A 16997-nucleotide genomic window follows, 5' to 3' on the forward strand; every position below is an offset into this window, starting at 1 on the left:
GGCTCTCTGCTCAGCAGGGAGCCTGCTTCCCTCTCTCTCTCTCTCTCTCTCTCTGCCTGCCTCTCTGCCTAACTGTGATCTCTCTCTGTCAAATAAATAAATAAAATTAAAAAAAAAAAAAAGAATCTTAAAAAAAAAATGATATGCTATGATAAGCCATTTTTTTTCTCCAATCACAATCCACTTGGGAGTGGTGACCCACATTTAAAGAAAGGGCTGGCTTAGAGCAGGACTGCTGGCAGTAGTCATGGCTTACCGTGAAGGACCACACAAGAGCAGGACCTGCCCTGCTGATTCTTTGGCCCAAAACTCAAAATAAGAAGCTATCCAACCTGAGGAGCCATTGCTCTTAACTCGTACAACATAGTCACAGAGAAGGGAGGGCGCGCACCTCTCCTGACCTCGTCCCCTCTGTGCTCTTAGATGGACGACGATGACGACGAGGATGACGTAGGAGACCATGACGAGGACCACCCAGGGATGGAGGTGGTGCTGCACGAGGACAAGAAGTACTACCCCACGGCCGAGGAGGTGTACGGCCCCGAAGTGGAGACCATCGTTCAGGAGGAAGACACCCAGCCTCTCACCGGTGAGTCAGGAGGCGGCGGGCTAGGAGAGGTGAGAGGGAATCTAGAACTTGAGGTCATGGCCATCAGCAGTGTTGAGAGGTCAGTGAATGGATTTGATTCATTTCTCTCTACTACTTTCTGGTACTGCTTCTGGATTGAGCTTCCTTTCACCCTGTTTTAATATTCAGTACAACTCGTAGCTTATTAAGAAGCAAATGGGAGTTTTTTATTTACTGAATATCTGTTTAGGTGCTTAAAAACTATTTTTGTTAGTTTTGTTTTGGGATCTTTGGTTTTTGTTTTGTTTTTAGTATTTACTTATTTATTTATTTATTTTTAAAGATTTAATTTATTTCTTTGTCAGAGAAAGAGCACAAGCAGGGGGAGTAGCAGGCAGAGGGAGAAGCAAGCTTCCCACCGAGCAGGTAGCCCAGTGTGGGACTTGATCTCTAGACTCTGGGATCATGACCTGAGCCAAAGGTAGACTCTTCACTGACTGAGCCACCCAGGCATCCCCTGTTTTTTTTATGTAGGCTCCATGCCCAGGGTGGAACCCAACAAGGGGCTTGAGCTTATGACCCCGATTTTAAGACCTGAGCTGAGATGAAGAGTTCAACACTTAACCGACTGAGCCACCCAAGTTCCCCAACTTCAAGACTGTTTTTAAGTTCTCCCTCTGGTGTGATCTGTTCTTCCATCGAAATAATTCTTAACTCCTTCCAGTCCTCATAGTGCCGATTTTCCACTTCTTTTATCCTTCTCATTGACCTTCTGGGAAGTGGTTAGATTTTATAAATGGGAGGAGAGGTTTTGAACTTACATTAACCTCAGCCTATATCCAGTCCCCCTCCCTTCCTTCACAAAGTGAAATCCAAATCTCTCAGTCCACAGTTCCAGATCCTTCACTGTCTTGTGTCGGACAGCATTTCCAGAACTTGTTTCAACCTATGAGTAGTCCTTAGAATAACATAAATTAATGTCACATATACATTATGAAAGCTCAGTCTAGGGGCGCCTGGGTGGTCTAGTCGGTTGAGCATCTGACTCTTGCTTTTGGCTCAGATCATGGTTGTGAGATCAAGCCCTGCATTAGGCTCGGTGCTTGCCAGGAAGTCTGCTTGAGATTCTCTTTTTCCTTCTTCCTCAGTTTCCCCTGCATATTCTCTCTTTCTGTCAAATAAGTAAATAACTTAAAAAAAAAAAAAAAAAGAAAGAAAGCTCAGTTTAATGGAATAGAGCTGTGTATTTTTGTTTTATGCCAACCTACACATCACTACTCTTTTCCCCCCAGAACCTATTATTAAGCCGGTGAAAACCAAGAAGTTCACTCTGATGGAGCAGACATTACCTGTCACGGTGTATGAAATGGAGTAAGTTTTCAGGTCTCTCTGCCTCTCTGCACAAATAGTGTGGGTTCATTATTCTGTGGAGGTGGGATGTGGTGTGTGATTGAAGTGTAGGTAGTGAACTGAAAAAGCAAAGATCCTCTCCTACAATTTGCCAGAATTTTCCTTGAGCATGCATGGTTGCTGGAAAAGTTAAGCCCATCTTAACTTTTTCTCTTGGCTCTCATTCAGATCTCAGCCTTTTCTCTTCCAACTCTTTAATTGGGTAAAAGAGGCTGGCCTTTGAGGCAGAACTGAGGATTGTAATTGTCATTGTTGGGGCCACCAGAACCTATTTTGATGTGGTAGGATCACTTAAGCTTAGTTTGGGGAATATAACAACTCTTTATTTTGGAGACAAGAGCGCAGGTAGGTGGATTCATGTGGAGAGGGCTTTAGACTTCACGCCGCAGGCTTTCTGAAAATATTTTCGTTGGTGAAATGCACTTGTAAGTCCTCATATATTAAAGTGATTGGGACTCATTATTAGATAATGAAATTTCTTTCTTTCTCTCTCTTTTTTTTTTAAACATACTGACATCTAATTGTCCAGAAGAGTGGGGTCCCTTCCGAATGCTCAGCTCGCCTACCAACATTCAGCCATTTTCAAAATGACTTTTCAGTTGTCTTTAGAACTTGCTTCAGATTCCCTTGTGTTCTCAATGGTGATTTTGTGAAATCTCAAATCTTTGAAAGTGAGCTTGATGTTTCAAAGAGCCAAAGTCCTCTGAAGGTGACTTGCCATGAGTTATGTGGGTGCTGGTTTTGATCAAGCTAGAACTCCTCGGCATCATTAATGAGGTGGAGTTTTCTGAAAAGTTTCGTTAACTGGCTCTGAGGGCAGTTTTGAAAGAAGCTGAGGTGCCCGGGGGAGCTTAGCGTCCCACTCTTGATTTCGGCTCAGGTCGTGATCTTAGAGTCACAGGATCAGGCCGCACATCAGACTCTGCGTTCAGCAAGGAGTCTGCTTGTCCCTCTCTCTCTGCTCCTCACCACCCCTCCCCGCACTCTATCTCTATCTAAAATTTTTTACGTCTTTTAAAAAAGAAAGAGAAACTCACAGTAATTTTAAGTCCCCTTTGCATTAACAGAGTAGATGCATAAATGGAACAAGTCTAACCTGAGGCTTGTGTATGTGCATGCGTGCCTGCTGGTCTTTTTTTTTTTTTTTTTTTTTTTTTTTGCTTTTCTTCTTCTTGCTTTTGAAATCTCATTTCGTGGGTTGTGTTACATAAGTCTGTTCCGTTTCCAAAACCAGACCTGTGTAGATATAGAAATTCATGTCTGCCTCTGAGCATTCTCCAGTTGGTCTGAAAGTTGTTCCTGACAAGATACATGAAACACCTTTGCACCACTTTGCATTTGGAAGCTTTTGCCAAAGTCCCTTTTCTCTTTTCCTATCTCCTTTCAGTTTCTTGGCAGATCTGATGGATAACTCGGAACTCATCAGAAATGTGACCCTCTGTGGCCATCTCCACCATGGCAAGGTGAGAGAACTTTCAGCTACTTGGAACAGAATTTCTCTTTGTTCCTGCTCATTTTTTCAGCCCTCAGAGTCACAGGTTGGGGTTTGAGGACACAATGCCGGACCTCCCCACTCCATGTATGTGTGTGGCCGGGGGCCCTCCATGCCTAGTGTGAAAACTGCTGTGAAATTCTAGCTTTTCCTGAGCAGCAGATGGAGCCTGTTTCTAAGCCACTTCCAGCCTTGTGTCTACATCTGGACAGAAGAGGGGAAATTGAGCCATACTCTGATTTTATAAGTTTTCATTTCCTGGGGGAATGCTTGTCCAAGAAAGATTTCATCTTTCATTTGAAAATAATCCTGTGGCTTCAGTGTTAATCCCTTGCTGTCCCATAATCCTCCTTGCTCACTTCTTCCTCTCCTTATCCCTAAATTATGTGGTGTATTGGGCACTGAGAGAAGGGTAGAGTAGATTTTCCTTTGTGTTTGGCAGATCTTAACCTTCTCCTCCCTTTCAGACGTGTTTTGTGGATTGCTTAATAGAGCAGACTCACCCGGAAATCAGGAAGCGTTATGACCAAGATGTAAGTAGAAAATCTGTGGAGGGTTTAGGATGAACCATTGAGAATATACAGGGGTGTCTCTCTCCTTCCCTTCCTTCCACCTTTCCCATTTTCATTATAAATAATGATGCTTCCAAAGTGCTGCTTTATAATTGTAATCTCTATTCATAGCCTTAAAGAAAGTAATTTAACTTTCTTAGGAGCGTAGAGAATATTAACCTGCAGTATTTTTGGATGATCTGTTCTGCACTTGGGATCTTTCCTCTGTTCTGATATATCCTGACTTTTATAGCCTATTCTTTCCTGTCTTGGTATTAATAGCCTACTCTATAAATATAATACAATTGGACCTTGTTGTTTCCATGATAAATTTAAATGCCTGTGAATGAGGCTGAATATGGCTACAGGTCTCAATGCAATAAATGCTCTGTGTCTGCTGGATTGAGTGTTCTGACACACGGGGGTTCCATAAAGGCCGTAAGTGTCTCCCTTTACCACTTTAGAATTCAGACCATTTGATAAAATTTAGGTCTCCAGCCATACCTGGTCCTCAGTGACCGCCCTGACACCCACCCACCCCCCCAAAAAAATCCAAAAAAATCCACCCATCCAGGAGCATTTTCCACCTGAGAGGCACTGGTTTTATTGCTAGAATTTCTGTAGGATACCCTTCTGTCTTCCATCTGTCCTCCTGAGGCAGAAAGCCTTGAGTTGGGAATTGGTGGAGGAAAGTGATTGATGGTTTGTGTGGGAGAGGAGTCTGGAGTCAGGTGGTAACAGCACTTTTTTTTTTTTTTTTTTTAAAGCTGTGCTATACTGACATCCTCTTCACAGAGCAGGAGGTAAGTGTGCCTAAGGAAGTCTGACTGTTCCCCACACTTGACCCAGCAGGAGTTGTGCAGGGAATGTGGGGGAGCCTTTATGCTAACAGTTTGCTCTGTACCCTCTCTCATTCCCATCTCGTACCTCTTTATCTTGCAGCTTCTGCCAGTTATCCCCTGATGTAGTACTTAAAAGAGGACAGGGCAGGAAGTGGTGGGATGGGTGGAGGGACCTTCCTACTCTTGACTGGATTTAATTTGGCTTAGTAGGGCAATGCTAAGAGATGATATCTACATTTATGCTGTAAGTTATTACAGAAACTCAACAGATTTTTTTTTTTAATTTATTTATTTGACAGCCAGAGATCACAAGTAGGCAGAGAGGCAGGCAGAGAGAGGGAGGAAGCAGGCTCCCCACTGAGCAGAGAGACTGATGTGGGGCTCTATCCCAGGACCCTGAGATCATGACCTTGGCCTAAGGCAGAGGCTTAACCCACTGAGCCACCCAGGCGCCCCAAATAACATCATTCTAAAAACCTGTACGATGATTCCATCCATATGATGATCTCTTTCTAGGACTAACTTCTCTTTGAGAGTGTGTTCCTCTGTCTTTGTGCTTCTCTGCTGTGTAAAGCAGTGAGCATACATCGCTGTCTTTCCCACTCCAGCTGGTGGGTCCTTCTTCCATCTGGATCTTTCCCCTATTCTCCAAACCTTCTCTTTCCTCTCTCCTTTATTTACTGATGTCTCTTTTTCTTAAATCACCATATGGAGAGCTCAAGTTCGTAACTGTGGTTTACGAAAAGAACTTTGAACAGTGCAGGCTTATGACATGCAATCAACATATGTTAGCTATTACTGTTTTTTAATATATTTGGCTAGATATTTTTAAACACTTACTTCTTGTTAAAACTTTTTTTGGGGGGGAGCGCCTGGGGGGCTCAGTGGGTTAATAAGCTTCCGCCTTTGGCTCAGGTCATGATCTCAGGGTCCTGGGATCTAGCCCCGCATCAGGCTCTCTGTTCAGCGGGAAGCCTGCTTCCGCCTCTCTCTCTCTGCCTGCCTCTCTGCAAACTTGTGATCTATTTCTCTCTCTCTCTCTCTGTCAAATAAATAAGTAAATAAATCTTTTTTAAAAAGCAACACTTTTTTTTTTAAAGTAGGCTCCACCCCTCAGCATGGAGCCCCAACTCTGTGCTTGAGCTCACAACTCTGAATCAAGACTTGGATATTTAACCAACTGTGTCACCCAGGTGCCCTTATCTTTTTTTTTTTTTTTTTAATAGATTCCCCCCCCCCTTTTTTTTTAAAGTAATCTCCACACTCAATGTGGGGCTTGAATTCCCAACCTCAAGATAAAGAGTCTCTTGCTCTATTGACTGAGCTGGCTAGGAGCCCCCCCTTATTAGAGCTTTTATATATGTGTGTATGTTGCAAGGAGTCAGTTTTTTGTTTTTGTTTTGGTTTTTTTTGATTCCCAAGATTCAATCAAGAATTCATGTAAGATATTTCCGATAAATACTTTTGAATCTTGCTCTTCATCCTGGTTAATCTGGAAGTGAACACAGTTCATGACTCTCTTTGCAGTTAGCAACTGCACGCAGTCCTATAGATTCTTCTTCACATATTTTTTAGTGAGATCTATCAAATACCTTTTGGAAAAAGGCACATGAGAAGTTAGAGTACTTGCTCATGCACCTTTCAATAGTTACAACCCAGTCTCCACCAAGATTCCCAGCTTTGCCTTTCACTTTCATTCTCTTTTGAAGAAACTGCTCGAAATTAGAGGCATTCATGATTCCATCTTCCGCAGGGTGAGTGCAGTCAAGGTAGACTGCAGAACTTGCTTTTTTTACTGGGGGGGATACCCCCCCCCCAGCCACAAGCTTTTTCACAAGCTCCATGGTGGCAGCAGGGGCAGACGGGTACCGTGTTTTTTTTGTTGTTGTTGTGTGTGTGTTTTTTTTTTTTTTTGGTACCGTGTTTTTTTAAATCCTTAAATGCCCAGGATGTCTTTTTACTTTATTTATTTATTTGACAGAGAGAGACACAGTGAAAGAAGGAACACAACCAGAGGGAGTGGGAGACAGGCTCCCCGCTTATCAGGGAGCCCGATGCGGGGCTCGATCCCAGGACCCTGGGATCACAACCTGAGCTGAAGGCAGACACTTAACAACTGAGCCACCCAGGCGCCCTGATACTTCATTTATTTTTGTTAACCATATATGAAGTTAAGATTATAGGACACTGGGTTCTCTTGTTAGGTTTAATCCTGCTTTACTTGCTTGTTCATTTTTATTTTTACTCTTTTTTTTTTATTTGAACCAAACCCCCGCAAAAATTATGTTTAATACCAAGATATTTCATCTTCAAGGGCCATTCTAGTTAGAGGCCACTCAAGGAGAGAGGTCAGTGTAACTTACTCGCAGCTGGCAAGCCCTAAGAGCAGAAGGAAGCCCTCTTGTAGGACGCAGTCTTGACCTCTCTGCCTTTGTGACTTTCAGAGAGGTGTTGGCATCAAAAGCACTCCCGTGACAGTGGTCTTGCCAGATACCAAAGGAAAATCTTACCTCTTCAATATCATGGACACTCCAGGTAGGATATTCCATTTACTATCAGAACCTTATCCTCTTTGTTTTTTGTGCTTTTGCTCTTTCCAGCACAGAGCAGAGCATTTCATCTTTGCGTTTATGTTACCTTCACTTCTCCTTCCATTGAAATAATTTCTGTTTTCCTCAGTCTCCTTTGCTTCTGACTAGCTAATTAGCAGGGACTGTGCACCAGGCTTTCTATTTCGCTCCTCTCTGCTCTGCTCTAAAATATTTAAACCTCATTCATTTACTCGTTTCAGCGTGTCAGGCCCCATGCTAGGCGCTTGCTAACGAGGGTGAGTCAGACATGGCCTTGGCCTCAGGCATTCCCAGTCTTTTGAAGGAGGCCGTGGGGTCAGCACACCAACTGGTAGTGCCCATACAGGTCACTGCAAGAGCAGCATACCTTGCCCTGTGGCTGCCTCTGTCTTCATCTTAGGGAAAGGATCAACTCGGGGCAGAGTTTTAAATAGAAACATTGGAGTTTTGACAAACTGACCTTCTCACCCTCAGGCGCCCCGTGCCCTGATACCTCTCAGCCTCTGTCTGCCAGCAGCAGCACCTTGCCAGCAATTGTCTCCTGTGCACCAGGCCCTTCTTGCCCTTTCTCCTGCCTCTGAATTGTCCTGTGCCCCCGCAGAACTCTGCTGACTGCAGTTGAGACCAAGCTGTTGTGTGAATGTCGATCTGTTAGGTCCTCCTAGGGCATACAGAGCACACTTTGTGCTTTTGGTGTTTGGGGACTTGCTGTATGAAAGTTTAATCCAAGCATGTGACTCTAACTGGTGGAACTTTATACACGGCAGGGAGCCGTGGGGAGAAGGGAAAGGGCATATTTGGGGGTTCACATGCTTTGCAGTGTTCCCTCAGACCTCCTACACGTTAATTGTGCCTCAGCCTGGTACCCTGCGGGTAGTGACTTACTTGGTTTTTGTCTTACAGGACATGTGAATTTTTCTGATGAGGTCACGGCTGGCTTGCGCATCTCAGATGGAGTTGTCCTGTTCATTGATGCCGCTGAAGGCGTGAGTCTGCCTCTACTCTTATGACCCCTCCTGCCTTCTGGGGTTGCCCCACCCAATGCCCAGAGTGTAATCAGAGATGATTACAAGTCTGTGGGATTAAGGCTCACGTTTGCTCTGAAATTAAGGCAGCATATGAAGTTCAAAATTAGTTCTCAGTGTGAGTCCCTCACTCCCTGTTCAGTGAGGCTCAAAATGATAGGACCCAAAATAAAATGACAAATGTAATTAAAAGAGAAGGAGGCAAGTATATTCATGTAAATTGATTTTAAATATTAATGCGTTTTTCGAAACTAGAGAGACTGGAGTTAAAAGGCCCAAAGTGTCTTGTATATTTCTAAATTGAAAGGTAATTTGGCTAATCCTGTTTATGTTGTCGTTGATGAGATAGCCAGCAGAGGGAGCCAGAGTTGCTTTTTTAACCCCCTTTCCTAATTGACTTCATTTTGGAATAATTTCAAATTTATTGAAAAGTTGCAAAAAACGGTACAGGGAGTGCACTCTCATCTGCTTTGTAATTCTTTCTCTGTACACGTGCCCGCACGAGGACATTCACTGACGTGACCAAAATACAATTACCAAAATCAGGGAATTTAACACTGGTAGAATATATTATATAGATCTTTTTCTCTGGATCTTACTGTCCCAGTAGTGTCCTTCATGGGATTTATTTTTTTCCTGATCAAGGATGCTGGCTAGCATTCAGTCCCTGAGTCTCTTAATTGAAACTGTTGAGTAACCTTTCTTGGTCCTTTGTGATGGCATTTTTGAAGAGGGTAAGCTATATTTGTTTTATAGAGTGTCTCCATTTGGGTTTGCTGAACGTTCGCTCATGCTTACGTTCAGGTTATTTTGGCAGGAACGCTACATGAACATAGTTGTAAGGGGTCACATCACATCAGGAGGCCCTGGGTGTCACTTTATCCCATTACTGGTGATCCTAACTTTGGTCGCTCGGTTCAGGTGGGTTTGCCAGGTTTCCCCAGTGTAAAGTTACTATTTCCCCTTTAGTAATAAATAATTTGTGGGGATATATGTTGAGTCTGTATATACATTCTCCTTTCCAAACTTTGCGTGCTAGTTTTATCATCCATTACTTTTTTCTTCTTCTTTTTCTTTTCTTTTTTTTTTTTTTTAAGATTTTATTTATTTGCCAGAGAGAGAGAGAGTGAGTGCAAGTGAGCACAAGCAGGAGGAGCAGCAGGCAGAGTGAGAGGGAGAAGCAGGCTCCGCACTGAGCAGGGAGCCTGACGTGGGACTTGATCCCAGGACCCTGGGATCGTAACCTGAGCTGAAGGCAGCCACTTAACCAACTGAGCCACTCAGGTGTCCATGTTACTTTTTTTCTTAAGATTTATTTATTCATTTAAGAGAGAAAGAGTGGATACAGGTTGGGGAGGGGCAGAGGGAGAGAATCTCAAGCCAGTTCCCCACTGAGTGCAGAGGCAGATGCTAGGCTCAGTTCCATGACTCATCAGATCACAACCTAAGACAAAACTGAGAATTGGAAGCTTGACCAACAGAACCACCCAGGTGCCCCACATTTCTTTACTCTTTGCACCTAACATGGGGCTCAAACTCATGACCCTAAGACTAGTAATCACACCCTCCAGCCCAAAGTTGTATCTTCCATAGATCATTCCTAGTTTATTTCCATAGTAGTTGCACATGGTGATTTTCTAACTTTTATTATTCCTTCTATATTTTTTGGTTGGAATTCTGTTTTAAGGAAGAACTTTCCCTTCTCCCTCATTTGTTTACTTATTGTCAGTATGGATACACGGATTTTTATTTCATCAGTAGGTTATACTCCACTGCTATCCTTACTTGATACCCTTATCCATATCTTGATACTCTGCCTATCCCAGATTCAGTTAGGTAGAGCTCCTTTGGGTTGGCTTCTTTGTCTTTTTGACATGTCCCATCTTCTTTCAAGTACTTCCTTTCTCTTAGGCATAAAAAGATGTTCTAGACTCATTTTGTGCTTTCTCTGCCCCAATTCTGGAATCAGCTGTTTCTTTTTTTTTTTTTTTTTAAGATTTTTATTTATTTATTTGACAGAGATCACAAGTAGGCAGAGAGGCAGGCAGAGAGAGAGGAAGGGAAGCAGGCTCACTGCTGAGCAGAGAGCCCGATGTGGGACTTGATCCCAGGACCCTGGGATCATGACCTGAGCCGAAGGCAGCGGCTTAACCCACTGAGCCACCCAGGCGCCCTGGAATCAGCTGTTTCTTAAGGAGTTCTGGATCCTTACAGTGGGGACTAGTATTTAGAAATAAAGGTCAGGATGTGTTCTCTGCTTTGGGGTCCATTCCTTCTAGACCCTTTCACTGAACACAGGCATCCCCGCACACATCCATAACAATTTCTACACATGTACAGGAAACGTGATTAACAATAAAAAAAGAAGAAAGTGTGTGTCGATCATAATACCTGCACTTCCGTCCAGCACCCCAAGTGTTCCCTGGGCCTGGCTCCACCTCTTTTCCAGGCCTGAGAGACCTGGTTCCCAGCATCATTCATGTGGTTGTCTGTCCTGCCAGGTGCCCTCTTCAAGGTCCTGAATCAGCCTCTGGCCAACATACCCTCTGCTTCCACCCAACAATCTATTTCTGCAGGTCCTCTTTTCCTCATGTTTCATATTTTCTGATAGTACCCTCTTTGGCTTTGCTCTGGACTTTTCTGCCCGTTTTGCTCTTCTCACCACCTTTTGGGCCTTGTGTGTCTCAGGTGATGCTGAACACAGAGCGGCTGATCAAGCACGCGGTGCAGGAGAGGCTGGCGGTTACCGTGTGCATCAACAAGATTGACCGGCTGATTCTGGAACTGAAGCTCCCTCCCACCGATGCTTATTACAAGCTGCGGCACATCGTGGATGAGGTCAATGGACTCATAAGGTATAGGACCCTGGGCATGGCTTTCCTGTCCTTGGGAGCTCTGTGTTTTATCAGTCTTAACCTTGAACACCCGTGAGAGGCAATGCTGATCTCTTGGGAGTGCTTAATGGGCTTTTTGGACCAGACTCTGGGCATGTTCCAGGTTCCTCTAGGGTTTGATTCAACACCCTTGGCCTCATTGACCCTGGGCCTTCACCAGCTGTGCAGCTGAAGACACATGTTCACTTCTGCATCGTGCTTAGTACCTGGGCCTCTAGAGCTGGTCTCACTTTTACCCCATACCAAGTGTGTGAAGCTGGGCAAGTGACTTACGCTCCTAGAGCATCAGCTTCCACCTCTGTGAAAGGGGAATAATAATGTTAGCCTAATGGGATGTTTTAAGAAGCTTGATAGATATTTGATGCAACACGCTGAGCACACTGCTTAGCATACAGGACCTGCCCGGTGAATCGTTAGCTGCTGTTACCTTCTAACGCAGACTCAGTAAATGAAGGAACTCTTGGCTGTTGTTTCTGTGGCCCTGGTTGCTTTTCAGCAAGATGCATCTCAGGCTTCTATTAACAAGTATGAGTGACGGCTGGGAGACTTTAGAACGCAGTATCAAGGTGACTTGGAAGAATAGGTTATAAATATATCTTAACCACGGTCTTATCTGCAGGCTGACAGATGGACTGCATGACTTCTTGAGGCCCCTCAAAGGGCCCAGGACAAAGCTGTTCTTTTGAGGGAAGACCTCTCCAGTTAAGGACTGGGGATAGTATCTCCATGACCGGAGACAGATTTACCTGCAGGAGCCTCCTCAGTATGTAGTCCTAATTCCAACAGCGATCTCTCTCCCTGGCCCCAAAAGGGCTAAGAATGACTGGAGACTAACATAACGTTAGGAGCCCCAAAGTGAAATGTTAGACGTCTCTATGCACCCCTGTTAAAGTGGGAGATGGGATAAATCCTGATCACCAGACTAGGAAGTCCGATCTCAGCCTCTAAACAAATTGAGGGCAACATAAACATTTTCTTTAGAAGTACGGGGCAAGTGGTCTGAGAGCTTTAAAAGAGTTGAAAGCAGGCGTGCCTGGTGGGTGGCTCAGTGGGTTAAAGCTTCTGCCTTCGGCTCGGGTCATAATCCCAGGGTCCTGGGATTGAGCCCCGCATCAGGCTCTCTGTTCAGCAGGGAGCCTGCTTCCCTTCCTCTCTCTCTCTCCACCTGCTTGTGATCTCTGTCTGTCAAATAAATAAATAAATATATTTTTAAAAAATCATTAAAAAAAAAGTTGAAAGCAGTTGCTTCTTGGGAGTATAACTTGAATAGGTAGGGAACTGCTCTTTATAAGTCAGTACTTTCACCTCTAAATTCTTGGGTGCCTGCGTGGCAAAGTTGGTTAAGCAACAGCCTTCAGCTTCGGTCATTATCCTGGAGTCTGGCGATCAAGTCCCACATCGGGCTCCCTGCTCAGTGGGGAGTCTGCTTCTCCCTATGACCTCTCCCCTCTCATGCTGTCTCATTCTCTCTTTCTCTCTCAGATAAATAAAATCTTTTTTAGAATAATAATAAAATGAGTTAAGACGTTCTGTAAAACGGCACCTGGGTGACTCAGTTGGTTACATGTCTGCCTTTGGCTCAGGTTATGGCCTGGGATTGAGTCCCACATTAGGCTCCCTGATCCTTGAAGAGGCTGCTTCTCCCTCTCCCTCAGCCTGCCCCTCCCTCAGCGTGTGCCCTTGCTCCCATGCACATGCGCTTTCTCTCACTGTCTCTGTCAAATAGATAAATAAAATCTGAAAAGAAGGGAAATTCCATAAAACAATCTGTCAGTAAGGCTAGGATTATGGATTGGATTCCTGTGTTCAACTGGTTTTCTTTTAAACGTCAGTGAACGTGGGATGCTGTGGCTTCTGCATGGCTTTTAAGACAAAATTTTAATGTGAATTTGTATAACAAAGCCAAACAAAACAATAAAGAACAGGGTAATTAGAGCGGGGAGCAAAGTTACCCTTATCTTCTGTTATTTATCCCATTTCTAGTGTTTATGTCTGTTTGTATTTGTGAAATTGAGATTTCTCCAAAATACACTCCTTCCACATTAGATTGATTTCCTGCTTTCCAGGAGCTTTGTCTCTGACCTCCAAGTTTTCCCTTGTCTGTCCGGTGTGGTTAACTTTTCTAGGATCGTGCATGAAGTTCCCGGCTCTGGGAAATCAGCTCGTTACTGGGAGCTAGGGCGCGACTTTCTTGGGCCAGGCCGCTGGCAAAGCTGAGTGTGTGATGCCGGCACGTGCCGAGGGCAAGGGCTGGAGAGAGGCTGGGACCCTGAGTGGTGGGACCCCTGTGCGGTGTCGGTGTTGCTGCTTGGCCTGGCTCTACACTCATGACTCTCTCTGTTTCAGCATGTATTCCACCGATGAGAACCTGATCCTTTCCCCACTCCTGGGCAACGTCTGCTTCTCCAGCTCCCAGTACAGCATCTGCTTCACGCTGGGCTCCTTTGCCAAGATCTATGCTGACACCTTCGGTAAGCTCCGGCTGGCAGTCTGCCTTCCAGCTTCCCCGGAGCCATGTGCGCCTTTCCTGTGGAAGAGTTCCGAAGTGGCTTCATGCCGGCATCCCCTGTTGGGGGAGCAGCTTATCAACTGTTATTGTCACAACCATTATTGTCACTCTCTTTGGCCCCTAGATCCCTTCTTTTGGTTAAGTGGTTCCTAAAGAATAGAAAGATAAAGGTGCCTGGGAAAGAAGTGGGGGAGGGGAGGGGGAGCTCGTTTTAGGAATAGGAATCTCCCCCATGTGAGACAGATACTGTCCGGAAGGAGTGATCCGTGCCCACGATGCCCTTTCAGACTTCTTCCTCAGAGGTGGGTCTCTCGTGAGTGTGCTTCCTGCTGTCTTTCTGACCGTATGTAGGCACATCGACATTTTGTAGGCCTCCCCGAGAGCTCATGTTGGATTCGCAGCCCGCAGGGATGCCCAGCCGAATGATTTCACAGGTCCCAGGAGCCTTGACGCCAGAGCCCTGGGACCCGCTTCCCAACTCCAGAGACTGGCGCTCTCTGCCTCTGGGCCTCCCGGTTCCCTCCGATTTCGATGATAACAACCGTGTCCTGAGGGCCGAATTCTCTGCCCCATTAGGGGATGATGATCACCCCATTTTAAGAGCTGAGGAGAGGCTCTGGGAACGAGATTGCAGCTGACAGGCGCTGGCGCTCCAGTGTTTCTGTTCTCTCCAGAGTTGTCCTTCACTTGCTCTTATGAAAGAAATGGGCAAGAACAACTTTCTTCTTTAAAATATGTACATATTTACCGCGTCCTCACTGTAGAAAACTGAGAAATACAGTAAAATCCAATCCAGAAAGCAAAGCTACCCTTAACTTCATTATTGTAAGTGCTGCAGACATTTGTCAGCTCTCTCTCTGTGGAGTGTTCTACATAAGCGAGATCACGTTTTATAGAGAGAGAGATAACACATATAAAATATATAATAATACACGATAGATTTTCACTCAGCAGTGGCTTATAAGCATTTGCCTGTTTTATTAGAATTCATTTCAAAAAATTATTTTCTCTAATTGCCTGTAGCTCCAGGGTACAGATAGTTGTGTTGTAACTTAACTGCTTTATCATCAGGCGTATATTTTAGTTGTTTGTAGCTGGCTCTTTGGAACGGGGAGAAATAGATGGACCGTAAATGAAACCCCTCTGAGGAGCGTTCTAGTTTATAGGTTTCTGAATGTTCTTTATATCAGCATGTGAAGCAAAGACCGTCTCTGTAACTACCATGTATTAATGGTTCAGCTCCTGAGTGGAAATGGCCCTAAGCCTCCGGAGAGTATTACCCATCCTCAGACCCACTGTTCATTTACAGAGCAGCCAGCTGGGGGCTCTGATGTCATCGTGAAAAACCACACGTGGACTTGTATAAAGTTAGCTCTGGAAGGACTATCAGAGATCACTGAATCCTTCTTTTTCATTTCATGTATGGGCAAGTGTACAGAACCTGATGGGTACAGAACCTGATGGGTTGGGGACTAGAATCAATTTGGGGGTCTTTCCCGTCACACTGTACTGCCACAGTTGATGTCCTGTCCTAGTTAAGAGGGGGTAGACAGAAACCCACAGAGTATGAACAGCAGTGCATGGCATCAGCTTGGGCAGGACGAGATGGGGTTTGGTGGACAGGTGTAGAGTAGGGAGCTGGGAATCCCAGACTCGCAGTGTTGGGCAGGGAGGCCCAGAAGCAGGTGGTTTGGACGCATGGCCTGCTTTAATATTGGTGGACCGTCTCACCAAGGAGAAGAGTTGAAGTAAAACTGGGCAGGCAGGGGTGGGACCACATCGAGGAGGGTTTGAAATGTCCAACAAAAGAATTTTGACTTTATCCTTTAGGCAGTTGGGAGCTATTAAAGATTGGGGGTGCTATAGCCACATGGCCTCTGTCACTACCGTTTCACTTCTCTGACAGCACAAAAGCAGCTGCAGACGATACGTAAGTGAACGAGTGTCACCGTGTTCCTATAAAACTTCACTTACAAGTGTGGAATATGAACGCACATGTCACAAACTACTCTTCTTTCCGTTTAGTCAACCATTTAAACCTGCAGACAGAGCCTGTCCTTTGCTAGAAGGACATGCATCATCTGTGGGCTGAACTTAACCTTGAGGGGCAGAACCTTCACCAGGCTCCCCCGCACCAGCTTGCGGCCCTGACCCTTCTTTGCCAAACATTCAGAGAGTGCTCTGAGGGGGGACAGGGAAGATTTCTTGCGTAAATCAATACCTCAACTAATTCTCCTTTCCCAGGAGCTAGACTTCCTGCACGGTGGTGGCCGACCTAAACCTGACTCTGTGCTTTGACAACATTCCCTCCACCCTGTTCCCTCACCTGTTCACATACGGACCCCAGAAGTCCTCCAGTAAGATTGATGCTTCTGGGCAGGACAGAAGCCTGTGTCCCGAGGCTGTTTCTTTCCCCAGGCCGTCTTAAGCAAACAAGACATGAAATTCATGTCCCCAGGCCACTTTCCCAGCCCCTGTGGTATCCTGAGGGCTGTATGTGTTTCCCAAGATCCAACTTCTCCCTCACAACCTGCTTAAGAAAGATACACATATAAAATAAATGGGGAAAATGCCACAAAGTAATGTTTAAAAATTTAATAAATGAAAATAAAGATGGGGGTGGGCTGACATGGGCAAAGCTGATAGAAGGTGGGCCAGAGAGAGGAGAGGGTGCTGGAAGGAACACCCACTTAGACACTTCTACCAATATTCAGATACAGGCTTGCAAGTGCTGGATTCCTGTTATCTGTGAGTTGGAAAAGGAGGAGTTGGGTTGGAGAGCCATCCTCCCGTTCTTTCAGTGAGCGTTTGTCACACTTCAGTAGCACGCTAGGCCTGGTTCTTGTGAGTGTGCACTGCGTGAGTGTGCTGTGCTTTGTGTGTAATAGATACAGTGGTGCAGAGGAGAGAGCTTCACTAATGGGAGAAAGAAGGGGAGAACTTGGTAATCAACAAAGTGCGGAAGAAACAGATTTTGAACTTGGTTGAAGTGCCAAGGAGCCTACTGAGAGAGAGAACAGTCTGAAGGGGAACGTAGCTTTAGGGAAAAGATGATGAATTCCCTGTATGCCATCTCGAGTGAGAGGAAACAGTCTGACATCTGGATAGAAATACTCGGGAGCTAGTTGGTGATGTC

The 16997-nt window shown here is 45.1% G+C and overlaps 1 protein-coding gene across 1 annotated transcript in view; it reads left to right on the forward strand.

The window, feature by feature from the left end:
- EFTUD2 (elongation factor Tu GTP binding domain containing 2) overlaps positions 1-16997 on the forward strand; it is a 41037-nt gene that overhangs the window by 11121 nt on the left and 12919 nt on the right. The window contains exons 3-11 of the mRNA XM_059380725.1: positions 424-589; positions 1861-1939; positions 3366-3441; positions 3938-4003; positions 4789-4824; positions 7308-7398; positions 8337-8419; positions 11147-11313; positions 13699-13823. Of these exons, the coding sequence (XP_059236708.1) occupies positions 424-589; positions 1861-1939; positions 3366-3441; positions 3938-4003; positions 4789-4824; positions 7308-7398; positions 8337-8419; positions 11147-11313; positions 13699-13823 (889 nt within the window). The remainder of the gene's footprint in view (positions 1-423; positions 590-1860; positions 1940-3365; positions 3442-3937; positions 4004-4788; positions 4825-7307; positions 7399-8336; positions 8420-11146; positions 11314-13698; positions 13824-16997) is intronic.

The sequence above is a fragment of the Mustela nigripes genome, chromosome 16 (assembly GCF_022355385.1).
Source record: "Mustela nigripes isolate SB6536 chromosome 16, MUSNIG.SB6536, whole genome shotgun sequence".
NCBI classification, from domain to species: Eukaryota; Metazoa; Chordata; class Mammalia; order Carnivora; family Mustelidae; genus Mustela; species Mustela nigripes.